This window comes from Nannobrachium achirus, assembly GCF_963921795.1.
Source record: "Nannobrachium achirus genome assembly, chromosome: 12".
NCBI classification, from domain to species: Eukaryota; Metazoa; Chordata; class Actinopteri; order Myctophiformes; family Myctophidae; genus Nannobrachium; species Nannobrachium achirus.
The window spans coordinates 48,271,649-48,296,863 of record NC_137832.1 but is presented as its reverse complement, the minus strand read 5'-3'; the positions used below and the strand labels follow the sequence as shown (position 1 = coordinate 48,296,863).

Genomic DNA, 25,215 nt, shown 5'->3' with positions numbered 1-25,215 from the left:
AACATCTGTAAAGGGCGGATTGGGCATGCTGGCTGTGTGTTGCTCTGCTACGCTCATCTGTGGTGTAGTAAAGTGAGGTATCTGCCTTTTCTGTGGCCTGGGATGAATGACGTGCTCCATTATAAAAAGAACTGACTCCAATGAAAAAGGAGCCTCGGGTCCTAATGGCCGCCGGTTGGTTGGTGAGTGGATTAGGATACCTCTGGGGATAGAGCTGAGCCTCTGATGTCGATGTGGAGGAAAGGCAGGGGGAACACTGGTAGCTAAGGCCTGTGAGCAGTAAAGTTATATGCAGTGTTAACGTCAAGAGCACTTTGTGTCATAACCACTTGAGACCTAGCGCCCCTGTCCGATCTACAAGCTCGCAACGAGACGCTCATGAGCTTGTAGATTGCCTCTATTTTCGGCCAAGAGATTTGGTGTAGAGCAGTGGTTCTCAAACTTTGAAACTTGAAATTCTCCCTTTAACTTTGACAGTGTACAAATGGAACCTAACGGGCCCATTTCGTTCCATTTGTACACTGTCAAAGTTACAGACTTGTAAAGGTCAATTTAGACCCCCATAAATGAACCTACTGTAGAGAGTCCCTAAAATCCATTCGGAGAACCTCTGGTGTAGAGCAAGGGAAATATCATCAGACCTGGAATGGAGCTCTGGAGGACCCCGTCAACTAACTACTACACAGTAGGGTTGAAGTGGGGGACTGCCCATAAGTCCTACATCTCATTAGTCCTACTTTGGTTAGGGTTAGGTTTTAGGGTTTGGGTTAGGTTTAGGTTTAGGCATAGGTTTACTGAGGTTAGGGTTAGGTTTAGGTTTAGGCATAGTATTTTTCACCAGGTTAACATCACCAGATTCGGACTAATGGGATGTAGGAACAATGAGATGTCGGACCAATGCCATGGCACCGTTGAAGTGTGCGTGTGCCACGTTTCTATGGACCCGCCGAGAGGCTGAGGTTCAAACCGAGGTCAAATTCAATTTAGGTGTGATTCTTGCTTGTCTGCAGAGTGCACACCCACAGGCACAGTCCTGAAATGACTCAACCGGTTCAAATTGACTAAATTCGGTCTATAAATAGATAGCGTCCATATGGATCTAATGTAGGATTGGCTTTACTCTCATAACAGTTCCAACAGCGTTTCATGTTGACGGTGCCAAAACACATTTAAAAAATGTGTTTGGGCAAATACCGTAATCTCTTACTCAATCTGTATTTCAACCTGGCCCCTTTAAATGGAGGGGAGAGCATGTCATGGTGCTAACTGAACCATGGGACAAAACGAATCAAGGAGCAACAGACAACGTGCACCTGTGAAGCTGCCTGAAGTCACCTTGCAACAACAACTAAAAAGAAAGCACACCCAAAACAAAAGCATCATCTAAAGCCACACCAGAAGCCTTTCTTCATAATCCAGGGATACAGGGCAGATCTGAGAAATGGGGAAAACTCCCATGTGAAGGCAGCAGGCTTTCACAGGGCTCAAAGAGCACGTTGGCATTTATTTGTGTTTGAATTTGATGGGAGCTAATTACATTGGGCTATAGGGACGATAAGCACGGGTAAACTTTTCAGGCTTAGAACGGGGCCCCCACAGAGATGAAAAACCTCTACTCTTATCCATACGCAATTAATCAGCATCTGACTCTGCAAACAGGCTCAGTGACTCGCTCCATTGCCTCTCTTGTAAGCACTGACTGACACATGAAAGCAGGGAAATTTGCACCCAGTTAGGAGATTATACAGTTAGTCAGCCGATCTAAGCTGATACTGTAGAAAGACCTCGTCTGGCAGGGGGGGGGGGGGGGGGGGGGTTCCAGACGGCGAGGAGGGTTGCTTGAGGCTTTGCCGGTCGCATTAGGACCTATTTCTGCGAGCGAGCATATACTGTTGAATCACAATGGCTTTATTTCCTAATTAAGAGAACAGAGGACGCAGATACTGTGTGTATGTGTACGCAGAAACATTGAATGTATTCATTTGTAACTCTGAGAGTGCACAGTCTGCACACGTTTCGTTTAGGGCAGGGGTCTTCAACGTTTTCAGGCCAAGGACCCCTTAGTTGAGAGAGATGAAACAGGGACCCCCACAACCTTTTCATGAATTCAATATAGTTTCATTGTTTGACAGCACAATCATCAGTGTATTTTGGATTCATGTCAATGTATTTTCAGATATTTAACCACTTGAACCGTCGATACTTAATAAACTTGACCTTTCACTCTGTATTTAGTCTGCTCTTTTTCCCCCTCTACACCAAACCTCTTTGCCAAAAATAGCCGATCTACAAGCTCACGTTGTGAGCTTGTAGAACGGCTATTTTTGGCTAAAGTTCTCAGAATATGGACGCTATAGGGTTCAAGTGGTTAATATAAAAACGGAGAAAAAAAGGTTTCTATCACTCAAAGATTTGGAGGACCCCCTGTTCTAACTCTGAGGACCCCCTAGGGGTCCCGGACCCCCTGTTGAAGACCCCTGGTTGAAGGCAAAAAGAAGTAAACAAGGCTACTACTGTGTTCCTTGGACACGGAGCGCACCATCCATTATTCTCCTGCAAACGTTACTTTCTTCTCGCTGCATGGTGAGCTCAGGACGTGGTAATGGTTGCAGCATTGCACAGCTGCTAGTCGCCGACCGCAGCTCACCATGCTGCACGAAACATCAAAGCAGACCAGGTTATTTCAATTACACCCCTCAGGACCCCCCTTCTACCCCAGCCGGACACCCCATCCTATCACTCACAGGGATCAGCCACATGGGACCTATTGCCTAAGCCCCCTCCTCCTCCCCCAAAGGCCCTGGTTCTCAAAGTGGGGTCCGGGGACCACCAGGGGTCCTTGAGGGGGTTCCAGGGGGTCCTGATATATATATATTATATATAGTTTAATTACTTGCAGCAGCAGAGTGTGCAAGTACTGCGATCGGCTGGTTATGTACAGTATGTCGGTGTCCTTCTTTGTTTAAGCAATGTCATCATTAACAGCCAATGAGGACCAGCATTCCTGGTGATGCCAGTGGTGATGTCACTGGCATCGCCAGTGGTGAGCGAACCTCATGGCGTGCTGTGCTGGCGCACAAGTAGGCCATACATGGCCTACTTGTGCACAAGGCGCAAGTTGGCACCTCGACAGAGTGCAATTCTAGTTTATATAAATGTATTTCATTCCTCTGACTTTAATTAAAAACGTAACCTTTCCCAAATATGGAGATGACTGACATCATAGATGTCTGACATCGGCGGGTAATATCGCAGTGTTGCATGTTCATTTATTCCCTGCGCCCGCCACGGCCAGACACACAGACAGGAGAACAGCATATAATGATAAAGTTTGAAAATTCTAAAAGAATCTTTCAACATGTCCAGTGTGTATGAATCCCCTAAGACCAGGGTCAACTCCTCCATGTTGAACCAGTTCACCAACAAGGCTGTTTGTTTTGTGGGACGAGTTGAGAAGGTCCATCCAACAGGTAAGACCTTCACTGTGTCAGATGGAGAAGGGAAGGTCACTGCAGTAGAACTCAGCGAACCGCTTGAAGAGGAGCTGAGTGGGGTGGCGGAGGTCATTGGAATGGTGTCCAGGAAGGGAACCATCATGGCCACCACATACACCCTCCTAGAGCACAACGGCATTGCTTTTGATCTGGAGGTGTACAACGATGCGCTCAAAGTCATCCATGAGTTCCCCCAGCGTTATCCCTTTGAAATGCCCTCCAGCACCTACTTGAGTTCTCAAAGTCTGCCCGAACACGACCCGACATTTAGGGTAGGGCCTAAAATGTATGCTGATTAGTTGGGCCGGGTAGGGCCTCGGGCTCAATGAAAAGAGAAAATATATTTTTGTTATTATTTTATTACTTTTGCTCTACCACCATACCTGACCCGACCCGACGGGTAGGGCCTAAAATGTATGCTTACTAGTAGGGCCGGGCCTTCATTTTCAGGCCCGTTGAGAACTCTAGCACCTACTGAACCCTGGAGAGATCACTTTTGTTCCTGGATTTTGTTTGGTTGTCTCCGACTTCACTTTTTGTTGTTCATGTTGTACAAAGAAAGATTACGTGTCTTTCTAATAAACATAATAATCACGTTGGGAAAAATAATCAAACCTCGGTTCGAAGTGAAGCGGTGAATTTTTATTCTATGTATTCCAGAGCTATGAAATCTGTGTTCTAGATCTATACATTCTGTGTTCTAGATCTATACTTTCTATGTGCTTTAGTTCTATATTTTTATGAATTTTGAATGAATTAATTATTTTGTCTGGAGGGCCAAATTGTCATGTGAAGCTTGACCAATCCTCAAATCTGCATGCACGGGACATGTACGGGACAGACAAGGCTACCCCTTGGGAATCTATGGGAATCTATGGGATCCTCAATTCTTCATTCTGGACATCATTCTGGACATGCACAGGACATGTACGGGACAGACAAAACGAACCAATCACAGCGCGGAGATGCACCGGACGGGTACGGGACACACAAAAGCCACACCTTGGAAACGGCTTTCACCGCTTCAAAAATGTATGTCTGACAGACCACATGAGACTGACACAGAATGTCCTTATACTGTATGGGCATTCTATTCTACTGTAGGCTTAATATTGATGACATCATGGATCTCCATATATGGGCATAAAAGGGACAAGGACGGAATGGTTAGCACCGCTTGCATAGGAACAAGGACTGACAGATACAGAGATAAGTGTGACTCGCCTCAAGGCAACCACACTTGCAATTTCCAATTGCATACTACTACTTGAATCTTCTCTTCAGGGTGTCCCTGCCACAAAATCATTCCAGATGGGGGGTCCACATCAGCCAAATACAATTTGGGGGTCCATGACATGAAAAGGTTTGAGAAACACTGCCCTCCCCCCCAAGGGTTTGTTTTAAAATGGAGAAGTGAGTGTGGTTCAAAGCAACGGACAGGGCCACAGGGGTAACATGAGATGCAGGGTCGTCTGGCAGGCCATTTGGCCCAATCAGACCCTGCACATACCTGCTTACTTAAGCACTTATAAAGCCTCTATTCTTAGTTAAACAGACCTGAGTTGGCTCTGTACTTGGTCTGCTCTCGTTTCCTTCTCTTCGCCAGAAACAGCAGATCTACAAGCTGGCAACGCATCGAATCGCAATGCGATGCGTTGTCAGCTTGTAGATCTATTTCTGGCGAAGGGTTTCCCCCCGAATACGGGGGCGTTAAGGGTTCAAGTGGTTTAAGTAGGTCTTTTCCATTCAGTTTGAACAGTAGCAGACTAGACTGTGTAACAAACGCACATGTTCACACAGACACCTGTGGCAATCTCACAAGGCCGGTCTCTACATTTATTGACCCACAACCTCCCCTTGATTTCGTGAGACAGGTAAACTTCAGGTGACATTTGTTGAGGTTGTCAGCAAAACAGCTTTTGACTGAAGGAAGTGAGGCCACGCATGGGAAAGATAACGGGAGCCAGATTTATACTTCCTTGTACGATGGTGGTTGGCACAGCAAAAAAAGTTGATATAAAAGCTCATAACACGTTGCACCGTGACGGGTTTGAGTCCCGAATCTCAACGGCCTTTGCTGCATGTCACTCCCCATCTCTCTCTCCCCGTTTCCTGTCTACCTACTGTACTTTCAATAAAGGCAAAAAGCCCAAAAGATATCTTACAAATATATTTTTTTCTTCGGTGCATGCTCCAACATTTTGAAGTTTCCGTGAGAGGAGAGAAAAGGAGAAAAATGCAGCATAGAAACAGGTTAAATAGGGAAACAAAGATATACATATATATATATATGTGTAAATATAGAGTATGTGATAGCAGGTGTGTACATAATGTTTAGAATGTTAGCATCGTATGCAGGTTTGCACATGATCTTGAAACATTAGCATGATATGCAGGTGTGTGCTAGCAGCAGGTGCACATGAACAGTGCTCTGAAAGATAATTTGACCCGTTTAGTGCATGCTGTCCTACGCAGATGAATGCAAAGGTGCAGCAGTGCCAAACAGAATCGACACAGCTAAACTCAAAAGATGTGTCACTACAACGGACCACTGTCTTGGGCTAAACTGCCTGCATTTCATGTCTCTGTGGTGGGGAACACAGTCATCATTGAACTCAGTCCAAGACCAGACCTGCACAAATTCTGGTGGGGAGAGTTGTCACTCCTTTAAGGGGAGATGGCTGGGTTCCAGTCAAGATGGTAAAACCCACTGGAAAGCCACTAATCCATAAAAGGAATGCAAAGGTTGCAAACGTGTCCCCTTGCCTTTCTGTGCAGTACTTAGCTGAACCGGATCACATCCGATCCAGTGCACAATGCACACATAACTCATCACCTCCATCAGATGTAGAGACCCATCCTGAGTGACATGGGTCTACACAGGATTCGATCCTCATCGGCCCTAGGGTGGAAAGATAAAACCTCTGCAGTCTGCAGATCATTGAGCAGTTCGAGTCAGCCTTTACAAAAACACAAATTTGACTGCAGTGTGAAGTGAAGGATTTCATCCACAGAATCCATTTGACGGATCTCAAAGTGGGGTCTGGGATCCCCTGACCCATTCATATGTTGGCTTTGAATATGTTGGCTATTCAAAGGTAGCAGATCTACAAGCTTGTACACCTACTATTTTTGAAAAGTTTGAATAATTTTTTAAATGTTTTAACATAAATCTTAACTTCTGGGGGGTCCCTGGCACAAAACCTCTGCTGCCAAATACATAATCAATTTGGGTGTCCTTGACATGAAAAAGAGAACCAGCACTGCTTTAGACTTCCATACGGGCAGAGCCCACCATGCCATTATGACAAGCACGTACTGCTCTGGATGAGATGGAGGAATTCGAGAGCAAGGTATTCCGTAAATCTCAGAGCACAAGATATTCATCTCTTTGTCCTGGTTGTACGGTAACCTTCGCATTTGCAATGACTTTCGGTGGTTGAATGCAAGAACAGTGAGAGACGCTGTCACGCTCATCCTGCATCTCCATCTCCAATGAGACAGGCACACTCGCTGCCCAGGGTGGCAATGTGTTCTTGGCAATAGAACTCACATCAGGCTTCTATAATATCAAATTACACAAGGACGACAAAAACATCACAGCTTTCTCCTCCCCATTACATTTTTTCGCAATGAGAACTTCACAAGCCTGCTTTGCTACCTGGATGAGGGATGCTCCATCTGAACAGGTTGCAGATGGTTTTCTCATGCCTTGCTGCCAACAACTTGAAGCTCTCGCCTTAAAATATTACACTTGCTTCGCCGGTCAGTTAAGTTTCCCCGAGACATCATATGTGCAGATGGTGTTAGACCTGAGTAAAGTTCACGCTATAAATGTGGTGCAGGAAGCTGACCTGATGGGAGTCTGATGTGGAAACACCATGTGGCAAGAAAATCAGATCTTAAAAACGTTCTCTACTAATTGTATTGAGCTATGTTCTGCCATGGCTAAATAATTATTCAACCTTGTTGCTGAGCCTAATGCACCACACAAAATAAGGAGAATTGAGGACACCCTCGAAAACGAGTTGCTGCAACTCAATGGTTGATCCTCTATTGAAATTTCAAATAAATAAGTAAAAGTGCACTAATTGGAGTGCAGATCCCCGGCAGGCCGGGTTGCCTACCCAAGGCAGTGTTGTGACAGTGCCACCATGAGGCTGATTTGAAACATTTAGGGTGCCAGATCTTCCTTGGAATACTGGGAGTGTGTGTACAAAGTTGCACGCCGTTCCTGATTTGTGGCATTTTGGGGAAAACGCAAACATTGAAACAAAATCGTATCCTATCTGATTGGAATATGAAAAATATATACGCCATTTTGTTCTACTTCCGGGTGTCTTTCAACTTCCTTCACAGGTGTTACTGATGATACTAATTAAGGGTCCGTTTGATTTATTGTACAGTGGTTCTTTAATTTCAGGGACCCCCATAAATTCTGTACAAATGGAATCAACAAATGGAATCAAATGGATCCTTGCAGGTACATTTGCTTCCATTTGTACACTCTCAGAGTTACACACCTGTATGGGGACATTTGGAACCCACTCAAGAACACTTTGAGACCCACTGGTGTAGCAGAGTGTTTCCAGTGAGCCAACATTCACAATATCAGCACCCTGACTCTGTTTGACCAGAATGGAACAGACCCTTGATTAGTACCATCAGAAACACCCAGGAAGTCGAAAGACACCCGGAAGTAGAACAAAATGACATATGTGCATATACCCTTTTAGGACTTGATCACATGACTACAGAGTACAGACAATATGTACTGATTTGTGGGATGTTTGGACAAAATCTGCCTCATGGTTGCTCATTTTCCCCATTTTTTAAAATTTTATTATTTCTTCCGCGAACGGCGTGGCGCGGCCCCGGCGCTCGGTGGGCGGCCAGGGACCTCCGGGGGACCCCCCCTGAGATGGATGGACAGACAGACGAACGGACGGACAGACAGGAGCGAAAACATAATGCCTCGCCTTTGGCCAATCCGGCCTGGCGGGGATAGAGAAGGCCATGAGAGACTGTCTCCAGCAGACTGGAATGATGAGTGCATGGAAGCATTTAGACTAGAGCTTTGAAACATGAGCTTGTGCACAGTACCACGTTAGCCCATCCAGTCTTTAATGCACTATTCATCCTCGCAGTTGATGCCTCCTTTGATGGCCTGGGAGCTGTCCTCTCACAAATTATCCCCCTTGATGGAAAGATTCCCAGACCAACAAGACACTCTCACAGTCCCAGCTAAACTATCCGGCATATCGGCCAGAGTTTCTCGCTCTAAAATCGCCAGTGTGTGTGTGTTCAGCCTCTGGCTGAAAGAGCAAGAGTGTTTTTTTTTTACAGTCTGGACTGGACTGGACAGATAATAATCCGTTAACATACATCTTGACTAAACCTACAGTAAGTTAGATGCATGTAAATAGAGAGGTGTTTCGAAGCTCGCATCATACTGTACCTGAATGTCCCTGACAGTGCGGTTGCAGACAGGGACATGCTGGGCCCCTGATTCAGCCCGGGAAAAAGAGTTGTAGAGGCCCTCATTGCGCGCTATAGAGAGATCTCTCTCTATAGCGCTGCTGCTACTCAAAGATTTGCCATTTCAGATCATGACAAGTCACAAGCCACTGGGCCAATTACATGAGTTATATTTCGTCAATGTCCAAAACCATTTTAAAAATGATTTAAACTAGTGAAAACAGCCGATCTACAAGCACACAACGCCTCGCACTGCGAGGCGTTGTGTGCTTGTAGATCGGCTGTTTTCACTATAGCAGGGCTTTGCTTTGCGAAAAAATGTACAAATTTGAAACTTGGAGATACGAGGTTTCTGCCCGACAGTGACGATTTACTTTGTTGGCCGCCCAGCCCCCAAAATGGAACGAAGGCTGACATTTTATTTATATATTTTTTCTAATGGCTGGCCTGGACCGGCCGGGAATGAACCGGCCGTTCGGGAGTTGTCCCGCTTTTCTCAATGGTCAGCACGTCCCTGGTTGCAGAGCTAGGCCCAAAGCATATAGAGCCATTTGTCCAGTCATGCGTGAGCCACCGTCGTGTAACTGAACCCTACACCTTGCTGCTGAACATAAGTGTGTCTGTGTGCGTGCATGCGCGCGTGCATGCGTGTGTGTGTGTGGTTGGTTGTAAGTCACATAGTTAAAAGGTTATAGTTGAATACCGCCAAATTGGAAACTACACCATCTGCTGTCGTTTAAACGTACCTGCACTGAGCTTTATGATAGCTTGGGACTATGGGTGAGTCCTTCCTTGGGTGCGGTGGAGGATTCCCTTGAAAGACAGACAGAGAAGTGATGACGTACAGTCAGTGACCCATGACGAATCACACACACACACACACACGCGCGCACACACACACACACACACACACACACACACACACACACACACACACACACACACACACACACACACACACACACACACACACACACACACACACACACACACACACACACACACACACACACACACACACACACACACACATTTTTGGAAAGTATAAGTAAAAGTATCAATAGCCCATTGTATAAATAGTCTGTTACAAGTTTGATATTCAAAATTGACTTGAGTAAAAGTACAAAAGTATTCAAAAAGTATCAAACTGTACTTAAAGTACCAAAAGTAACAGTACTCATTGTGCAAAAGGTCCCATTTCACAAGTTTTCAAATGTATAAAAATCTTTTGAAATAGCAGATCTACAAGCTCACAACGCATTGCTTTGCAACACGTTGGTAGTACAGCCACCTGGTCTTTCTTTCCCCAAATATGATTGATGATCATCATAAATTTCTAGCCAAGCATGTCACACATATCCCCCGTTCAGAGAAAAGGTATGTCTAAAGAATTTTCATTTGCAATAAAGCCATTAGATTTCTCCATTGACCACCGGATATTGTTCAATTAGATGCAATGCAGTAAAGGTATAGTTGAGAGCTAAATGAGAGAAAAGTAATTACTTTTCCAATAACCACCAAGTATAAAACCAAAGCCTTGTTTATACAGTAGGTCTAAATAATAGCCTAGAAACTAAATTTTGCCCCAAAAGAAGTTTCGCTCCAAAACAAAAAAAAAACAATAATCCATTTCATTAATGAGAGACATATGGCAGCAGGGAGTGTTTGTTTGTATTGATGTTATCTAGTGTGTAGTGCTTACTCAACGCTCTGTCTACCGCACAAAGGGCCGTCGGCGTCGGCCATGCAAAGCACGCAAAGGAATATAACAATAATCTGTGTTTTTCTTTCAGCTCCATGCCCTGAATCCTTGGTGTGGTTCATTACCATGACCTGGAGATTTTCCAAACTCAATAAAAGACCAAATGACATCCCGACTAGTGCCTGAGGTTTTCCTGACAAAAGGTCAGGAGGTCAATGGAACACTACCGGCCTAAGGAAGGTTATCTTACACAACACATGTATGAATTCCAAATGTTCAGCTCTTGATGTTTTTTGAGAGGGGGGGGGGGGGGGTTTTGAGAGGGGGGGGGGGGACAACCAAAGCTTTTCAGTAACAGCAGGATTTAAACAATGTACCCACATAATGATCCATAGACGATCCTGTTTGTTGAGTTATCGTTTTAGAGGCAATGAAAACTACAAGAGCTTGCGTTAGACTGTTTACTGAACATTAATCTCAAGTCGTACAATACAGCTTGTGGTAATAACATTACACCACACTTGTTCAAACAAGGTTTTGATGCAGAATGGTGTGATCGACTACAAACTACTAACAAGTAGACCAACCAACCAACTTCTATTCTCTATCTCTGAAAATACAGGAGAAAAGGTTTTGTATAAAAGCAAGACAGTGCTCCAAGAATGTACTCCCCGAAACTCTATTCTCCCTATAGAGGTAGTTACAGCAGGTCTTTTGAGAGACCAGGAAGGTTGACTAAGTGGAATAAAATATAGTATAAACTGAATCAAAAAGTGACCATAAAATGGTGCATTTATATAGGGCCAAGGTGCTTTACAGAGATTACGCATTACATTCACCCTTTCACACACACTCATACACCCATGGCGGAGGAAACAAACCATGCAAGGCACCAACCTGCTCATTAGGAGCAATTAGGGGTTGAGTAAGTAAGTTCCACAGTAAAGGTGGTTGCACACTGCACTGCGTGTTTTCGTTGCGTTTTGGAAATCCGAAAGCCGTAGGCCAGGGAGAGAGAGAGGAAAGAAAGAGAGAGCAAGGGACTCAGTGGGACAGCTGCGAAAATCGGAAAAAATCAACCCTGGTCCGAAAATAAATACGAAACGGGCGGCAGTGTACAAACGTGATTGACATAACGTGAAGTTGATTTTTTTATTCACGCACTTCGAAATTCACCCCGATATTCGGAACCGAAAAACGCAGCAGTGTGCAAAGACCTTAACTCAGGAGGAGCCCGGGATCGAACTGGCCACTACCCCTGAGCCACTGCCGACCATAAGCAATGTTCTGGTGGCCATGCTTTTAGAGCAGGGATCAATTACTGGCAATCAGCTGCACATGGGACTTGTGTAAGAAGCTCATCATTTTGTCCATGTCTCTTAATTGCATGAGACGTTTTAACTTCCCGGCGTTGGTCTACATTTTAAAAAACAAACTAACCAAATGCTTCCTCCCTCATGGTTTCAATCTCCTGCCAGGTTCAGACAAGGCCCCTTCGACCTTTTGATGTGTCATATATAGCATATATTGGGCGGGCGTAGACATAAAGGTACCCACACACACACACACACACACACACGTCATGGTGTAATGGCTTTCTTGCTCCTGTTCTGAGCTGCCTAGTAGACCTGTTGAGGCCTGCTGTGTAACCCTAGATGTGGAAAGTACCCCTGCATGTCTGGGTCTGAGGCATCAGGAGGCCTTGTGTGTGCGTGCGCTCACTTGACGTACTTGACGCACGCACGCACACACGCACGCACGCACGCACACACACACACATGCACGCACAGTGGGTCAGGAGGACCCATCTTTGGGTAGCGGACCAATTTTCATGCATGGGTCGCAAGTAAATCAATATTATTAAATATATATTTTTTAAATCAAATAGTTTCCATAAATAAATAAAAAGTGTAGATCTGCTATTTTCACTAGTTTGGGTCTTGGGTAAATGTTGAATTTCTCTTTTGGGTCTTGAGCCAAAAGGTTTGAGAACAACTGTGATAGGTGATATTATTTATTTATTTAGATCTACAAGTTCACAACGCATTGTGCCGCATTGTGAGCTTGTAGATCTACAATTTTCTATAGTTCTGTGCAACACTGTTGTATGATGAGGTATAAAATAGGGCATTCATTAATGGGGGAAAATGTTACAGGGGTTGACACTAAGGTCTCAGAGGCACTTGCCCGTCGGAAGTACAGGTCATGTCCACCTGACCGAAGAGTAAATCGTGATTGGTAAAATGTTAATTACTGTTTAATAATATAATTTTTTCACTTTCTTTTTTTACTATTTAAATTAAATTCTGGGTCTGTGAGATATGGACATACCTCAATATTTATTGGTAAAGACACCGAAAAGTCACTTACAGGTGGCTGCAACTCGAAACGGTTAAAAAAGACAAACCCTATTCTTACCACCCCCTGATCTTTCTACTGTAAATACCATGTATTCTTCATTTTATTTTCCGACTGCCTTTTATTTTTTCCATAGTACCGTTTTGTCTGTCATTTAATGTTGTATGAATTGAGAAAAAAGTGATCCCAATTTAAACAAGCCCAAAAGCTTTCTTGTGATCTTTAGCAAGTATTCAATCAATGAAAAGTTGCTTCCCCACTCAAACACACTTGCCCGTCGGGCAACCTGAAAGCAAACTCAACTTGCCCGAATGTTTTATTTACTTGCCACGGGAAGTCGGGCAAGCGTTAGTGTCAACGCCTGAAGGTTGCTGCCCACCAGTGACAATTATGACTGTGACTGTATGTATTTGCATAGTGCAGGTATTTTTGTAGATCTGCTATTTCAAATGTATTTTCAATACAGTATGTCCTAAATGGGAACAGATATTCTCTAAACGTTTTCCTCGTGACACATACTGTATCTCGGGGGAAAGATGTACATTTGTATGTACCGTAATATGACATTCATGTACGGTAAGGTGCTAGTATCAAATTCTGGGCTGCCGTGGATGAAAAGGTTATTTACAGGGGTGACCTGTGCCAAAAACGTTCGGGAACCTCTGGCCTATATTGTCTTACAGTTCCTTATTAATGGTGTAACATAGCTTAGGCAATTGGCACTGGGTGAATCAAATGGGTTACACAATCGTGGGATAAAAAATATTTTAAAAAAAGAGAGAAAAAAATGGTGTAACATTTTTATTCTTATTCTTGCTGCATCTTACAGTACTTCTCTTACCCTGCATATCTGTACCTTAACTGCCGTGCTGCCTCTGGTGACTGAAGTTCCCCTGCAGCATCAACACAGGTCTGTCTGTCTGGCTATCTACACTGTGCTCTCTTGTGTTCTGTGTGTGTCCTGCGTCTAATATGCAAGCATGAGTATTGACATGCGCACGTGTGAGATCACCCCGTCTCACATCTGCAGACCTTTGAGACACTTCCCCGTCTCTCAATAACGCACCTGGCCTCCCGTGATCAAGGCTATAAAAGGGGGCAGGTGCTCTCACCTCTTTGCCCCCCGTGGGTTGAAACCAAAGTGGTTTCACGCTCCCCCCTCGAGGGCCGCTGGGAGCTCCAAACTCCTACTGACACTCATCTTTCTTCTTCAGCCCGGGCAGAGTTATGGTGGGGAAGCCCATTTGAAGTCTTGTGAGCCCATAAAACAAAGCCTTTAATTTGCTTCTGTAGGCCCCAGGAGCTAACCGTATAGCGCTAGCTCCTTCTCTTACCTGGACCGGAGGCTTTGACTCCACTCCTGGGGATGATGTGGGGGTGTATTCTTTTTGTTCGATCAGATCAGAAGGGGGAATTTATGAGAGAGGGAGAGACATGTTGGATATCAAATACGCAGGTGGGATTCACTGTGTTTGTCGTTGTTGGCTTAGTGAAGAGAACTTGAGGAAGATGCATGGGTGTAGGGGAGACCTCCAGCTATGTGCTATAGGTTTTTTTACGTGACACGGAACACATCGGCTATTCATTCAGAGGTATAGAAACGTGAGATGTATGGGAAGCCTTGGCCGGAGATTGACTGAACAGAGACCAATTATTATCTGTACAGTATTTCCAGGTGTGTTTTGGGGTGAATGGCAAATGGAGACAGGGATAGATACGAGGAGAGAGCCAGAGCTACATAGCTACAGTGGTTTTCAACTGATTATGAACCAGGGACCAACAGCCTTTTTTTAGATACGTTTTTGGGCTTTTTTTTATGCCTTTTTGGGCTTTTTTTATGCCTTTATTGAAAGCATTAAGCGCTCAGCAAAGCTTGGCCAATGTGACCATGGGTGTACTGTACAAACAGACACCAATTAACCAATCACAATCTGGACAGATGTGGGAGCTTAAAACAAGTCCATATTGTCCACCCTTCCTTAGAATCCAAATCTGCAACAACGTGCTTCACTTGTCAGTTGTGTCAATCGCAGTGGTCCCGTGGTGCATTCTTTCAATACAGGTCGCAGCATTTTAAAGAATTTTACATCACTCGAGACCCCAAGTCTTTTCTGTGTCCCGAGTGTCCACACACACACACACACACACACATCTTCAAATGACGCAGAGGTTGGGTCACCCGCTGGCCTACTGGTCCAGGCGCATACAACTTAGGCATTGCCTCGTAGGCATGGATGCCTGGCGGCGTCACCGGTTCGATTCCCTATCCGGACGACCTTTGCCGCATGTCGCTCCCCATCTCTCCCCCCATTTCCTGTCAGTCTACTGTCCTATCAATAAAGGCATAAAGGCCCCCCCCCCCCCCCCCCCCCCCAAAAAAAAAGAAAAATCTTCAAATGACGCTGAGGTCAATTAAGGCTCTTATTGTAGATGCCCAGTGCAGTGCAGGTTGAATGGCAAGCTGCCCAGACAGTCACCAGAAGCAGCATGTGGAGTCTGGCTAAACCCCAAAGCTATCTTGTTTCAGACTTTGTTGGAATGTCAGATCTTAGAATTTGTTTGAATGCAATAAAGACCCCCCCACACACACACTCAGTATCTGTCAGCATGAGGAAGAGCAAACAGGAGGTTATCAAACTCTTTTCATAAGCCTGGAGCTCCCGTAAGCCCCTAAAGCTGTGTTCTTATCACAGACAGCATTTCTTTCAGTTAAAGATGAGTTTTCTGGCAAAGTCGGCAATATTTTAAAAGTAATTCCCTTCATTTATTTTCTTCTTTTCTCCTTGGGTTAAAGCTGTAATCTGTAACTGTTGTTTTTGCTCTCCCGATACAGTGTGATTATCAGGCAGTACACTCAGAGAGTACTGTATATCAGCGGTTCCCAAACTTTTCAGGTCGTGACCCGAAAGAGAAATTAGACGTTTGTCCAGTACCCAAACTAGTGAAAATAGCAAGTTCACAACCCGTCGCGTAGCGCCACGCTGTGAGCTTGTAGATCGGCTATTTTCACTACTTTCTAAACATCGTTTCTAAATTATGGAATTTCTTTGATTTTAATTTTATTTATAATGAAATTACCTATTTTTATGTTTTGAAATAATAATTAAAAAAAGAAACTAAATGTGGGAAACCAAAAATTAAGGGACCCATAAAAAGGTGTCCGTGACCCTCAAATGGGTCCCGAACCAGTGTTTGGGAAACAGTACTGTATATGGTCTGGATCCAGGCTACTCCCAATCAGTCGTGTGAAGTAAACCAAGTACATTTACTCAAATACTGTACTTAAGGAAAATGTTGAGGTATTTTTACTTTAGAGTATTTCCAATTTTTAGTGCTTTTACTTCTACTCCACTACATCTCAGAGGCAAATATTGTACTTTTAATCCACAACAATTATTTTAAAACTTTAGTTACTAGTTACTTTGTAGATACAGTAAATCACTTCAGTCCTATATACCTTTCCGCCATTTGAAAACAGACGATCTACAAGCTCGCAGATGTGCTAGTTATATTTTCTAAGTTAACATTCTCTGTAATACAGATTGGTTCAAATAATGTTTTATTGATTAAAAGTCCCCGATTGTAGCTTTAACATGTTGTATATCTGTATCAGTGACAAGCTACTGTTGGGCTCTCATACAATACATGTAGCAAATGCAAAGTGTGTGAGGTAGGCAAATTAGGATGATAGTCTGCAAAGTGTCTCTATACTGTAGCAGTAGTAACAGTAACAGCAGAGTAACATTTTAAATGTAAAAAAGTCAATTTGAATGATTGTCTTTGGCTAATTAAAGGAGTTCGCTTTAAACAATGTTGTCAGTAATGCGTAATGACCTCGTCATTATCCACAATGAAAACTTTTACGCCGCTGGCTCTCTTTCCCTGGCTATGAGCGAACACAGGTTGAAGCAAGTAGATGCCAACTCGTTCATTCTCTTGGTTCTGACCCTTATCGATGGTAACAGAGAAAGCAAAGTGGGTAGGGAACTGTCGTCTAATGAAGGTGAAGGGACGCTCATCACCTCTGTTATTGTAAGGTATTCTTGGGGTTTTCTTGTGTCTTGCCTACTGCAATCTCACACTCAATGACTTTGTCCATCATTTGCATTACCACCATTCTGGTGTAATTCTTGAGAGTGCGGTTGGGACCTGCTTGCAGGTTTTAATCAGCATGACTGGGGCGCCTACTGTATTTTCAACCTGAGGTTATGATCAGGGATTCCAGAGGGTGTCAGTGATCCCTGATGACATCAGTAGGACTAAGTCTGTGCATGTCAGTGTGACGTAAATCGCATACAGTATGTGCCCATATATGGAGATCTATATATATCTGTCAGTCCATGTCCCTTTTATGGGCATATTGGTTGGATCAGCGGTTTTACAAAAACAAGTTGTTTCATACAACTGTACATCGTGCAAGTACAATAATGGCAGGGGAAGCAGCTAAGAACATATGAGCTATCCATGTGCAAAGGTTGGAGTCCTTTGCACGCATGTTTTGACATTGTGTGTCCTAATGCTCAATGTTTTTTTTGCGTGGTCCCTTGAACAGACAGCAGTAAAACCTGACTTGTGTCCGTGATGTCCACCATATGATTGTAGATTTGACCATGAACGGCCATTTATGTGAAAGTCAGTGCGTGTCAATATCTGTCAGTCCTTGTCCCTTTTATGCCCATATATGGAGGACACTGATGGCATCAGCAGGGGCAAGTCTGTGCTTGTCAGTGTGACGTAAATCGCATATGTGCCCATATATGGAGATCTCTGTACCGCCTCTTTAACCCATTCAGAACGGGTACACAGTATTGTGTATTATTATTTTATGCTTTAAAGGGGTACTGTCACCTAAAAGGGTACTGTCACCTTAAGAAGTTAACTATTGAAAAATAGCAGATATACAAGCTCACAACGCGGTGCCGAGTGCCGCGCTGCGAGCTTGTAGATCTGCTATTTTTGAAAAATCATGAAAATTCGAATTTTGACACGATTCTATAAGTGTCTTTTGAATCCTTCTAAGGTTTTTTTTAAAAACCCTATGTTTCTATGTCAGCAATCTGGCTAGCCATCGTCAAAGAAAAGCTGCTTAACGGAGCTCAGTTAGTCTGTTCTTGAGAGACTATGTCAGTGGTTCTCAAACCTTTTCATGTGAAGGACCCCCACAATTATATGTATATTTGGCCACGGACCCCCATCTCAACATATTTAGTTCCAGGGACCCCCCAGAAGCAAAGTTTGAGTTACAAACGTTCGCTTTGAAAATACATATATTCAAATATTTGCACACATTTTCACGACTTTTTCCAAAAATAGCAGATCTACAAGCTCGCAGCGCGGCACTCGGTGCCGCGCTGTGAGCTGTATATCTGCTATTTTTCACTGGTTAAAGCATTCAATAATTCTAGGCCTAAATTTTAACATGGTATTCTTTCCTCCCATACACAAGGGTGGCAGCCAACTTTCAATGCTACTAGTAGGACACTCTCCCTCTATTCCCCTTCCATGGTCAGTGAATCATGTCCAGACACTCTCATTGGAGATTCAGAATGTGCAGTCTGCACTCAGCGAGCAGACTGTGAGACAGAGGTTGTCCAATGCATTTAGGCTCAGAGCCATGCTACTGTCACAGAGCATTCAATGCTCCACCATGAAGAGAATGACCTTTTGAGTACGGCAGCCTGTGTAACCACCTGGATCCCCACCCGGGTCTTCCACGTGTTCACCGAGCACTCGCTCGCACTCGCTCGGTCAACATGGGAATGCCTTTGAAATGCAGTGGAGTGAAAGTCATGAGTTCCCACAAACACAAATACTCAAGGAAAGTATAGATACTCAAAATATATACTTACTGCCCAGTGGCGTAGCTAAAAAAGGGTGGGGGCCCTTTCACAAATGACAATGGAGGTGGTGCTGTAAATGTATTTTGTTTTCATACATTAGTCTATCACCAGCAGACAACATGCGTAATGTGCGTAATGCACATATGCATCGATAGAACACATCATTGTTTGTGGCCCCCTCTGCCGGGGGCCCCCTGCACTGCAGTGCATCGCTTGCTACCCCTCCCCTACACCACTGTAAGTACAATACTAAATGTGCTTCGTTACTGTCCACCACTGACTGCCAATCGAATTTGACACCCCACAGAGAAACCAAGACCCAGAGAAACACCCTGGATTGTAACTCGGGTCTACTATGTGGGAAAACACTCACGTTTTGTACATTCATGCCCAACGTTTGAGATGCAAGGAAGGAGAAAAAGCAATGGGGATTCTGCATCAAATTACGGGTGATTTGTACCCAAAATAGCTCATCTACAAGCTCACAGCTTGTAGATCTGCTATTTTCAGTGTGTGACACGGCGCAAAACGAAGCATAAATCAGGCATATAAGACTTCAATTGTGATCTTCTGGGATGTGACGGTGCCAACATCTTAACTGGAGGGAGAGATAAACAGAACAGAGAGAAAGGGAATAAACTTAGGCCTGATTTACACTGCCAGCCAAATCCAGCCTGAATCAGATCTGTCACATCAAGATTGGAATCCGATTTGCTAAAAATAGTCTAAATGCAGTCGGTCACATGAAATCCAATTTTTACAAACCACATCCAGAGGTAGTTTCAAATCTGATTCAAATCTGATTTCTAAAGATGCATCTCAATATGAGTAACCTGATCTAACAAGCCAAGTCACATATCAAACTGTCCAAAACGTCACTTGCAGTGCGACCTGAGCGCCACTGACATCATTACAGAGCACGCGAATTGCATTTTGATTTACAAGAGTGCAAGGGGAAGTTAATGAAAATAAAACAATAGTTCAGCATAAGTTTTACACTAAAGAAGAAATGGCGAGCAGCATTCAGTGGACAGTGGACTAGCACTTTGGGGGGATGCGTGGGCCTACATGAGAAATGTGCAGGAACAAGGCAATATATGAACACATATCCCACGGCATGGCAGAAAAGGGTCCTATCTGCAATGTCAGAGGAAAAAGGAATTTGAAGAACACAAAGAGAGAAAGTCATGATGACTACGTCGTTACCATGCACGGTTACCAAAGCAGATATGTTGATGCAGGGCGGCTTTGGGTTGACGTTGTTAAAATCAGTCTGAACACACAGATCAGATCTGGTCACTTGCAAATGCAGTGTGAACAGTCGGGCCAAAAGATCGGGGGGGGGGGGGGCTTTGCAAAAACATCGAAGCCTGGGCGGACGTGACTATAGTTTGAATGTCTCCAAAGGCCTCAGTTGGCATTGCAGCAGCTTTTTCTCTGCATACTCTCGCTCCTCTCATCTGCTGCATTTCAAAGGAATCTTGGGAGAGGTCTGGAGGGCGTAAAACTCGAGCGTGACTTTGCCTCTCCAATCCATTTTGGTTTTTCCCCCTTGTGAAAATCACTTCATCTCTCTCCCCACTACTTCACGCCTGTCTCCGTATCCTCGGCAGCTGTCACATTCCCTTTAATCACATTCTTCTCCAACGCACAAAGAACTTTATTAATATTATAGCACTATGCATGCATCTGAACCCCCGCCAGGGCCTATTGTTTTTCAGGCGAGCACGATAAGGCCCAGCCAAGCCTATAAATTCTATAACCCCTAACGTCTCAGGTCTCCACGGCATCCTATTTTATATTCCCTCGGATCAAAAACATTCCAAGGACTCCCGTCTCCAAACCCTGCTCCACGCTCTTCTGCAGAAGACTTTAAAAAACGGATCGTCAGAACACGCAGAGCCCTCGTAAAGCCTGATGCAGTTAAAAAAAAAAGAAAATCACTTGACGAGAGCATCGCTTTAAACGGCTGGCAAATTATAATCCGTCACAGTGCGAAGCGATGGGGCTTTCACTGGGATGACAGCAGACATTCAGGCAGTGATCTGCTGTCAACAGAGGGAACTTTCTGTCATCCTCGCTGACAGGAACTCATTAAAGGTGACTCGGGGAAAACGACAAACTGGTGGCGGTGGCCTTTGTTGTGATGAAATGCTCATTTGCAGCACACGGCTCCATGTTGTGCTGGCTGCTGAACCTGCTCGGCATGCTGTGGATGGGGGTGATTCATAGGTAGTGAAGAATCCAGTCAGGCCGTCTCCCGCAGTAGGGTTCTGTTAGGTATTGTTTACAACATTGGTGCTCAAATGTGGGGCCCAGGGACCCCCAGGGGTCCTTGAGGGGGTATACCAGGGGGTCCCCAGAAATATGTCAATATAGCATCACAATCATTTGACCCACTTTAAACATATTTTATACTTTGGCTATTCAATACAAAAATAAATCATACCTAGCATGAAGTGAGCGGTGCTACAGTATTTATGAGTTAATTTCATCAAGCGTCCTGCTGGCCAATCACTGCACGTCCTGAAAAGCTTGGCCAATGGGATCCTGGGCTTTCAACAAACTTTGAGCCGTTTGTGCCAAGATGTAGGCCATATCTAGGGCATATGTAGGCCATGCTTCACATTTTTTGATGCCCGGACATTTTTGGGGGGCCGGAGAGTTTTTGGGGAGCGGACAAAGCCAGATGCTTCCGGAGCACCGCTCAAAAATAGCAGATATACAAGCTCATAGCAATGATGAGCTATTCTGGAACACTCATGAACATTTGTGTAAATCTATCAATGTAATTTGTTTTAAAGTGAACATGTTTAATGAACATCTACTTCATCATATCCACTTAGACACCTGCAATATAATTTCTTTAATGTCCCACACACCTTTAAAAGGATCCCTGGCTAATACGACAAATATGCCTTATACATTATAATTGTCCTCTATAACTACAATGTAGAATTAAAAACACCTTAAATATGTTATTTCTTCTAGAAATAGCTAATCTTTCACTCAATAGGGGAAATGCCTGTTACAAGTTGATGATGTCATAAATATCATGTGTCATTTTTATGGCATGCATGTGCAAAAAAAAAAAAACACAAACACATTTGAAATATTGATTTGATGCTCATATTAAGCATAGGAAGTATTATATTTGTTTGCCAGACCCATGAAATGGGTAGGCCTACATAAGCAAATGTCGGTCTGTCTGTCCGGGTTTTCTATATAAAGGGTATATATGATGATGACATGATGATGACATGCCTACAAAAGGCATGATGTCATAAATGATGATGACAGACAGGGGGTCTGGCACAACCAGGTTGACCTGGTCTAGTTTTATTTGCACATGCATGGCATGCCATAAATTCCATAGGGATAGTTCACAAATTACATTTATGACATCATCAACTTGCGACGGGCATTTCCCCTATTGAGTGAAAGATTAGCTATTTCTAGAAGAAACAAAATAATTAAGGTGTTTTTAATTTTACATTGTATTTATAGAGGACAATTATAATATATTAAGACATATTTGTCGTATTAGCCAGGGATCCCTTTAAAGAGATTGTGCTACAAAGCTCCATCTGATTGTGTTCTATCTGTCTGTCTTTCAATGTTGAGATACATAAAGTTCTTCCTGTGTAAATAAGCCGAAAAGCTTACTAGGATCTCCTTTTAGTTGACCTTGTACCAGTGATTTGTACTGTCATGAAACTGTACTTTTTCCTATGCAACCTTCTAATAAATTCTTCAATCAATCAATCGATTGGAATAATCTTCCTCTTTTTCTTAGATCCATTTCATCCTTCTGTCGCTTGATACAACTTGTTTATGCTTCTAAATTGTCTGTAATTGTAGTGATATATATAAATATATAGACAGGATGATGTGTTTGTACTGTACTGATGTCTCTGACTCTTCCATTGTTCAACAGCTGATGGTCTGGTGGTTGGTGGGTTGGTTGGGCAGGGTAAGCAAGCCATCTGTGAATGAATGCATCTGTGTATTGTATGCATCCATGTCTGTTGTGTAATGTTTTATGGGACCCTATTGAAAATGAGATGCTGCATCTCAAGGTGCCTTGACTTGAGAAAGATTGAGAAGCATTGGTTTACAAGACAGTTGACCACTGATTTGTGTAATGAAGAGTCCGTTCTCAACACTTTCCCCGTGATGGACCCCCAGATTGATATGTATTTGCCCACAGACCCCCATCTAAAAACCTTGTGTGCCAGGGACCCCCAAAAAATGATTACATTTAGGAATAAGGTTAGTTTTAGGCATAGTTTTCCTGAGGTTACATTTAGGAATAAAGTTAGGTTTAGGCATAGTTTTTTGCCAGACCCATGAAATGGGTAGGCCTACATAAGCAAATGTCGGTCTGTCCGGTTTTTCTCCATAGATGGTCATGATGATGACATGATGATGACATGAGGGAGGGATAGACCGACAGACAAAGCCTTCATGTCATCACAATGACATGAGGGAGGGACAGACCGACAGACAAAGCAAAAGGCTTTGTCTGTCGGTCTGTCCCTCCCTCTTTTCTCCATATTTGGTCACAATGATGTCACAAATGATGATGACATGAGGGAGGGACAGACAGCCTATAAAGGGACAGACAGCCTATAAATGTACCATTAAATTTATAGGCCCAGAGGGTTGGCAGAACCGGGGTCTGGCACAACCAGGTTGACCTGGTCTAGTTTTTTACCTGGTGGTGACCATATCGAGGTCGCCGGACTTGACCCGAGTGAGCGTTCTGGTATTCCGTTTATGATGCGTGCGTGCGTGTGTGTGTGTGTGTGTGTGTGTGTGTGTGTGTGTGTGTGTGTGTGTGTGTGTGTGTGTGTGTGTGTGTGCGTGCGTGTCAGGGATGCTGTGAGAACACAATGGGTGGGGCTTCAGCTCTACCCAATCCCCATTGACTCACTACATCATTAACAGAACATTGAGGTATTTTGCTACCTTCTCTGACTTAGAAGTTGTACCTATGAAGGTGGATTCTGCTTTTCAATGGGAATGGATTGGTCTCTTGCCATTTGTGAGTTTCTGCAAAGTACATGAAGACAAAACAGAAACTTGCTCAAAAAATGCAAGGTTCATGACACAGACATCTGTGGTATTTCTTATAGAGGTTACGGCAGGGTTCTTTGTTAATCATGGCTGCTAGTTCCCTCCCGATGTCATCTGCGACTGACTTCTCCAGACCGTACTGAAGAACCGCTAGCTTGCATAACACCTTGAGACCAGGACTTAGGTCTAAGGCGTACATGTCCTCAACCCGGCCGCCTCTAATTCCTCCAAAGAAGAAGACACGATCTCCCACCATGGCACTGTGCAAATGGTATGCACACGGGCCTTTACCCTTGGGCTTTAACATCTTCCAGGAGGAGGTCTCTGAATGTAATTTCCACAGATCATTGTACAAACCACCAAGTATGTACAGCTCTCCATTGTAGGCAAAGGCTGAGTGTCCGGCTGAGTGTCCATGAAGATGTGAAGTCAAGCTCTGCCAGCAGCTGGTCTCTTTGTCAAATGTGCTGATGTTGTTGTTCATCGACCGGCCCCCGAATACAAACATCATCTTCCTGATGACGGTGGCAGAGTGATTCCTTGTACGAGGTGGCGGAGTACCTTTGGTCTTCACTAAAGACCAGAACATTTTGGCGGTGTCCAACTTGTACATGGAATTTGTGTGTTGCAGCTCATTCAATCCTCCAAAGATGTACATGTCCTTCCCCCAGACACAGGCCGAGTGTCCCACCCTGGGCATTGGAATATCCCCACAAACATGAAACTCCAACCATCTGTGGGTGTCCACATCAAATGCAGAGATATAATCCATCTGGCGATGCACACTCCAGAGATAGATAACATGGTCTATCAGCACAGCTGTGTGGCCACATTTCAAGCTGCGTGGAACTGGCACTACTTGCTCAGTTTGTCCAGTTGTCTCTAGGGACAACATCTCATCTATGAGACGAACTTCTTCAGCCTCATCATTGCCTTGCTCAATTTGGTCAACTATCTGTTGGGCCAACGTCTGCCAGCGATCTTCTTTATCCTCATCGCCTTGCTCGATTCGTCCAGTTGTCTGTGGTGCCAACGTCTTCCAGCACAAAGACACTGTGTCGAAGATGTGCACGTGCATCAAGTCACACAGGTCATCCTCATCGGATGAGGTGTCCAAAGGGCTGGACCACAGGCCTGACACTGCTCCAAAGCAGTACACCTTGTGCCCTACTGTTACAACAGCACCATATAATCTACAGCTAAATGAATGCATTTTCTCCTGATGTAAAGTCCAGTGCAACATTTCAAACACCAAAATGGTAAA

General features: G+C 44.1%; 1 protein-coding gene across 1 annotated transcript; it reads left to right on the top strand.

Moving 5' to 3' along the window:
- Window positions 1–3,358: 3,358 nt before the first annotated feature.
- Window positions 3,359–25,059, top strand: LOC308295660 (replication protein A 14 kDa subunit-like; the record flags this gene model as incomplete). Its single annotated transcript, XM_080738710.1, has 2 exons — window positions 3,359–3,766; window positions 24,838–25,059. 2 exons carry the CDS (start codon window positions 3,359–3,361, stop codon window positions 25,057–25,059), a joined length of 630 nt encoding a protein of 209 aa, XP_080594836.1.
- Between the last annotated feature and the right edge of the window lie 156 nt (window positions 25,060–25,215).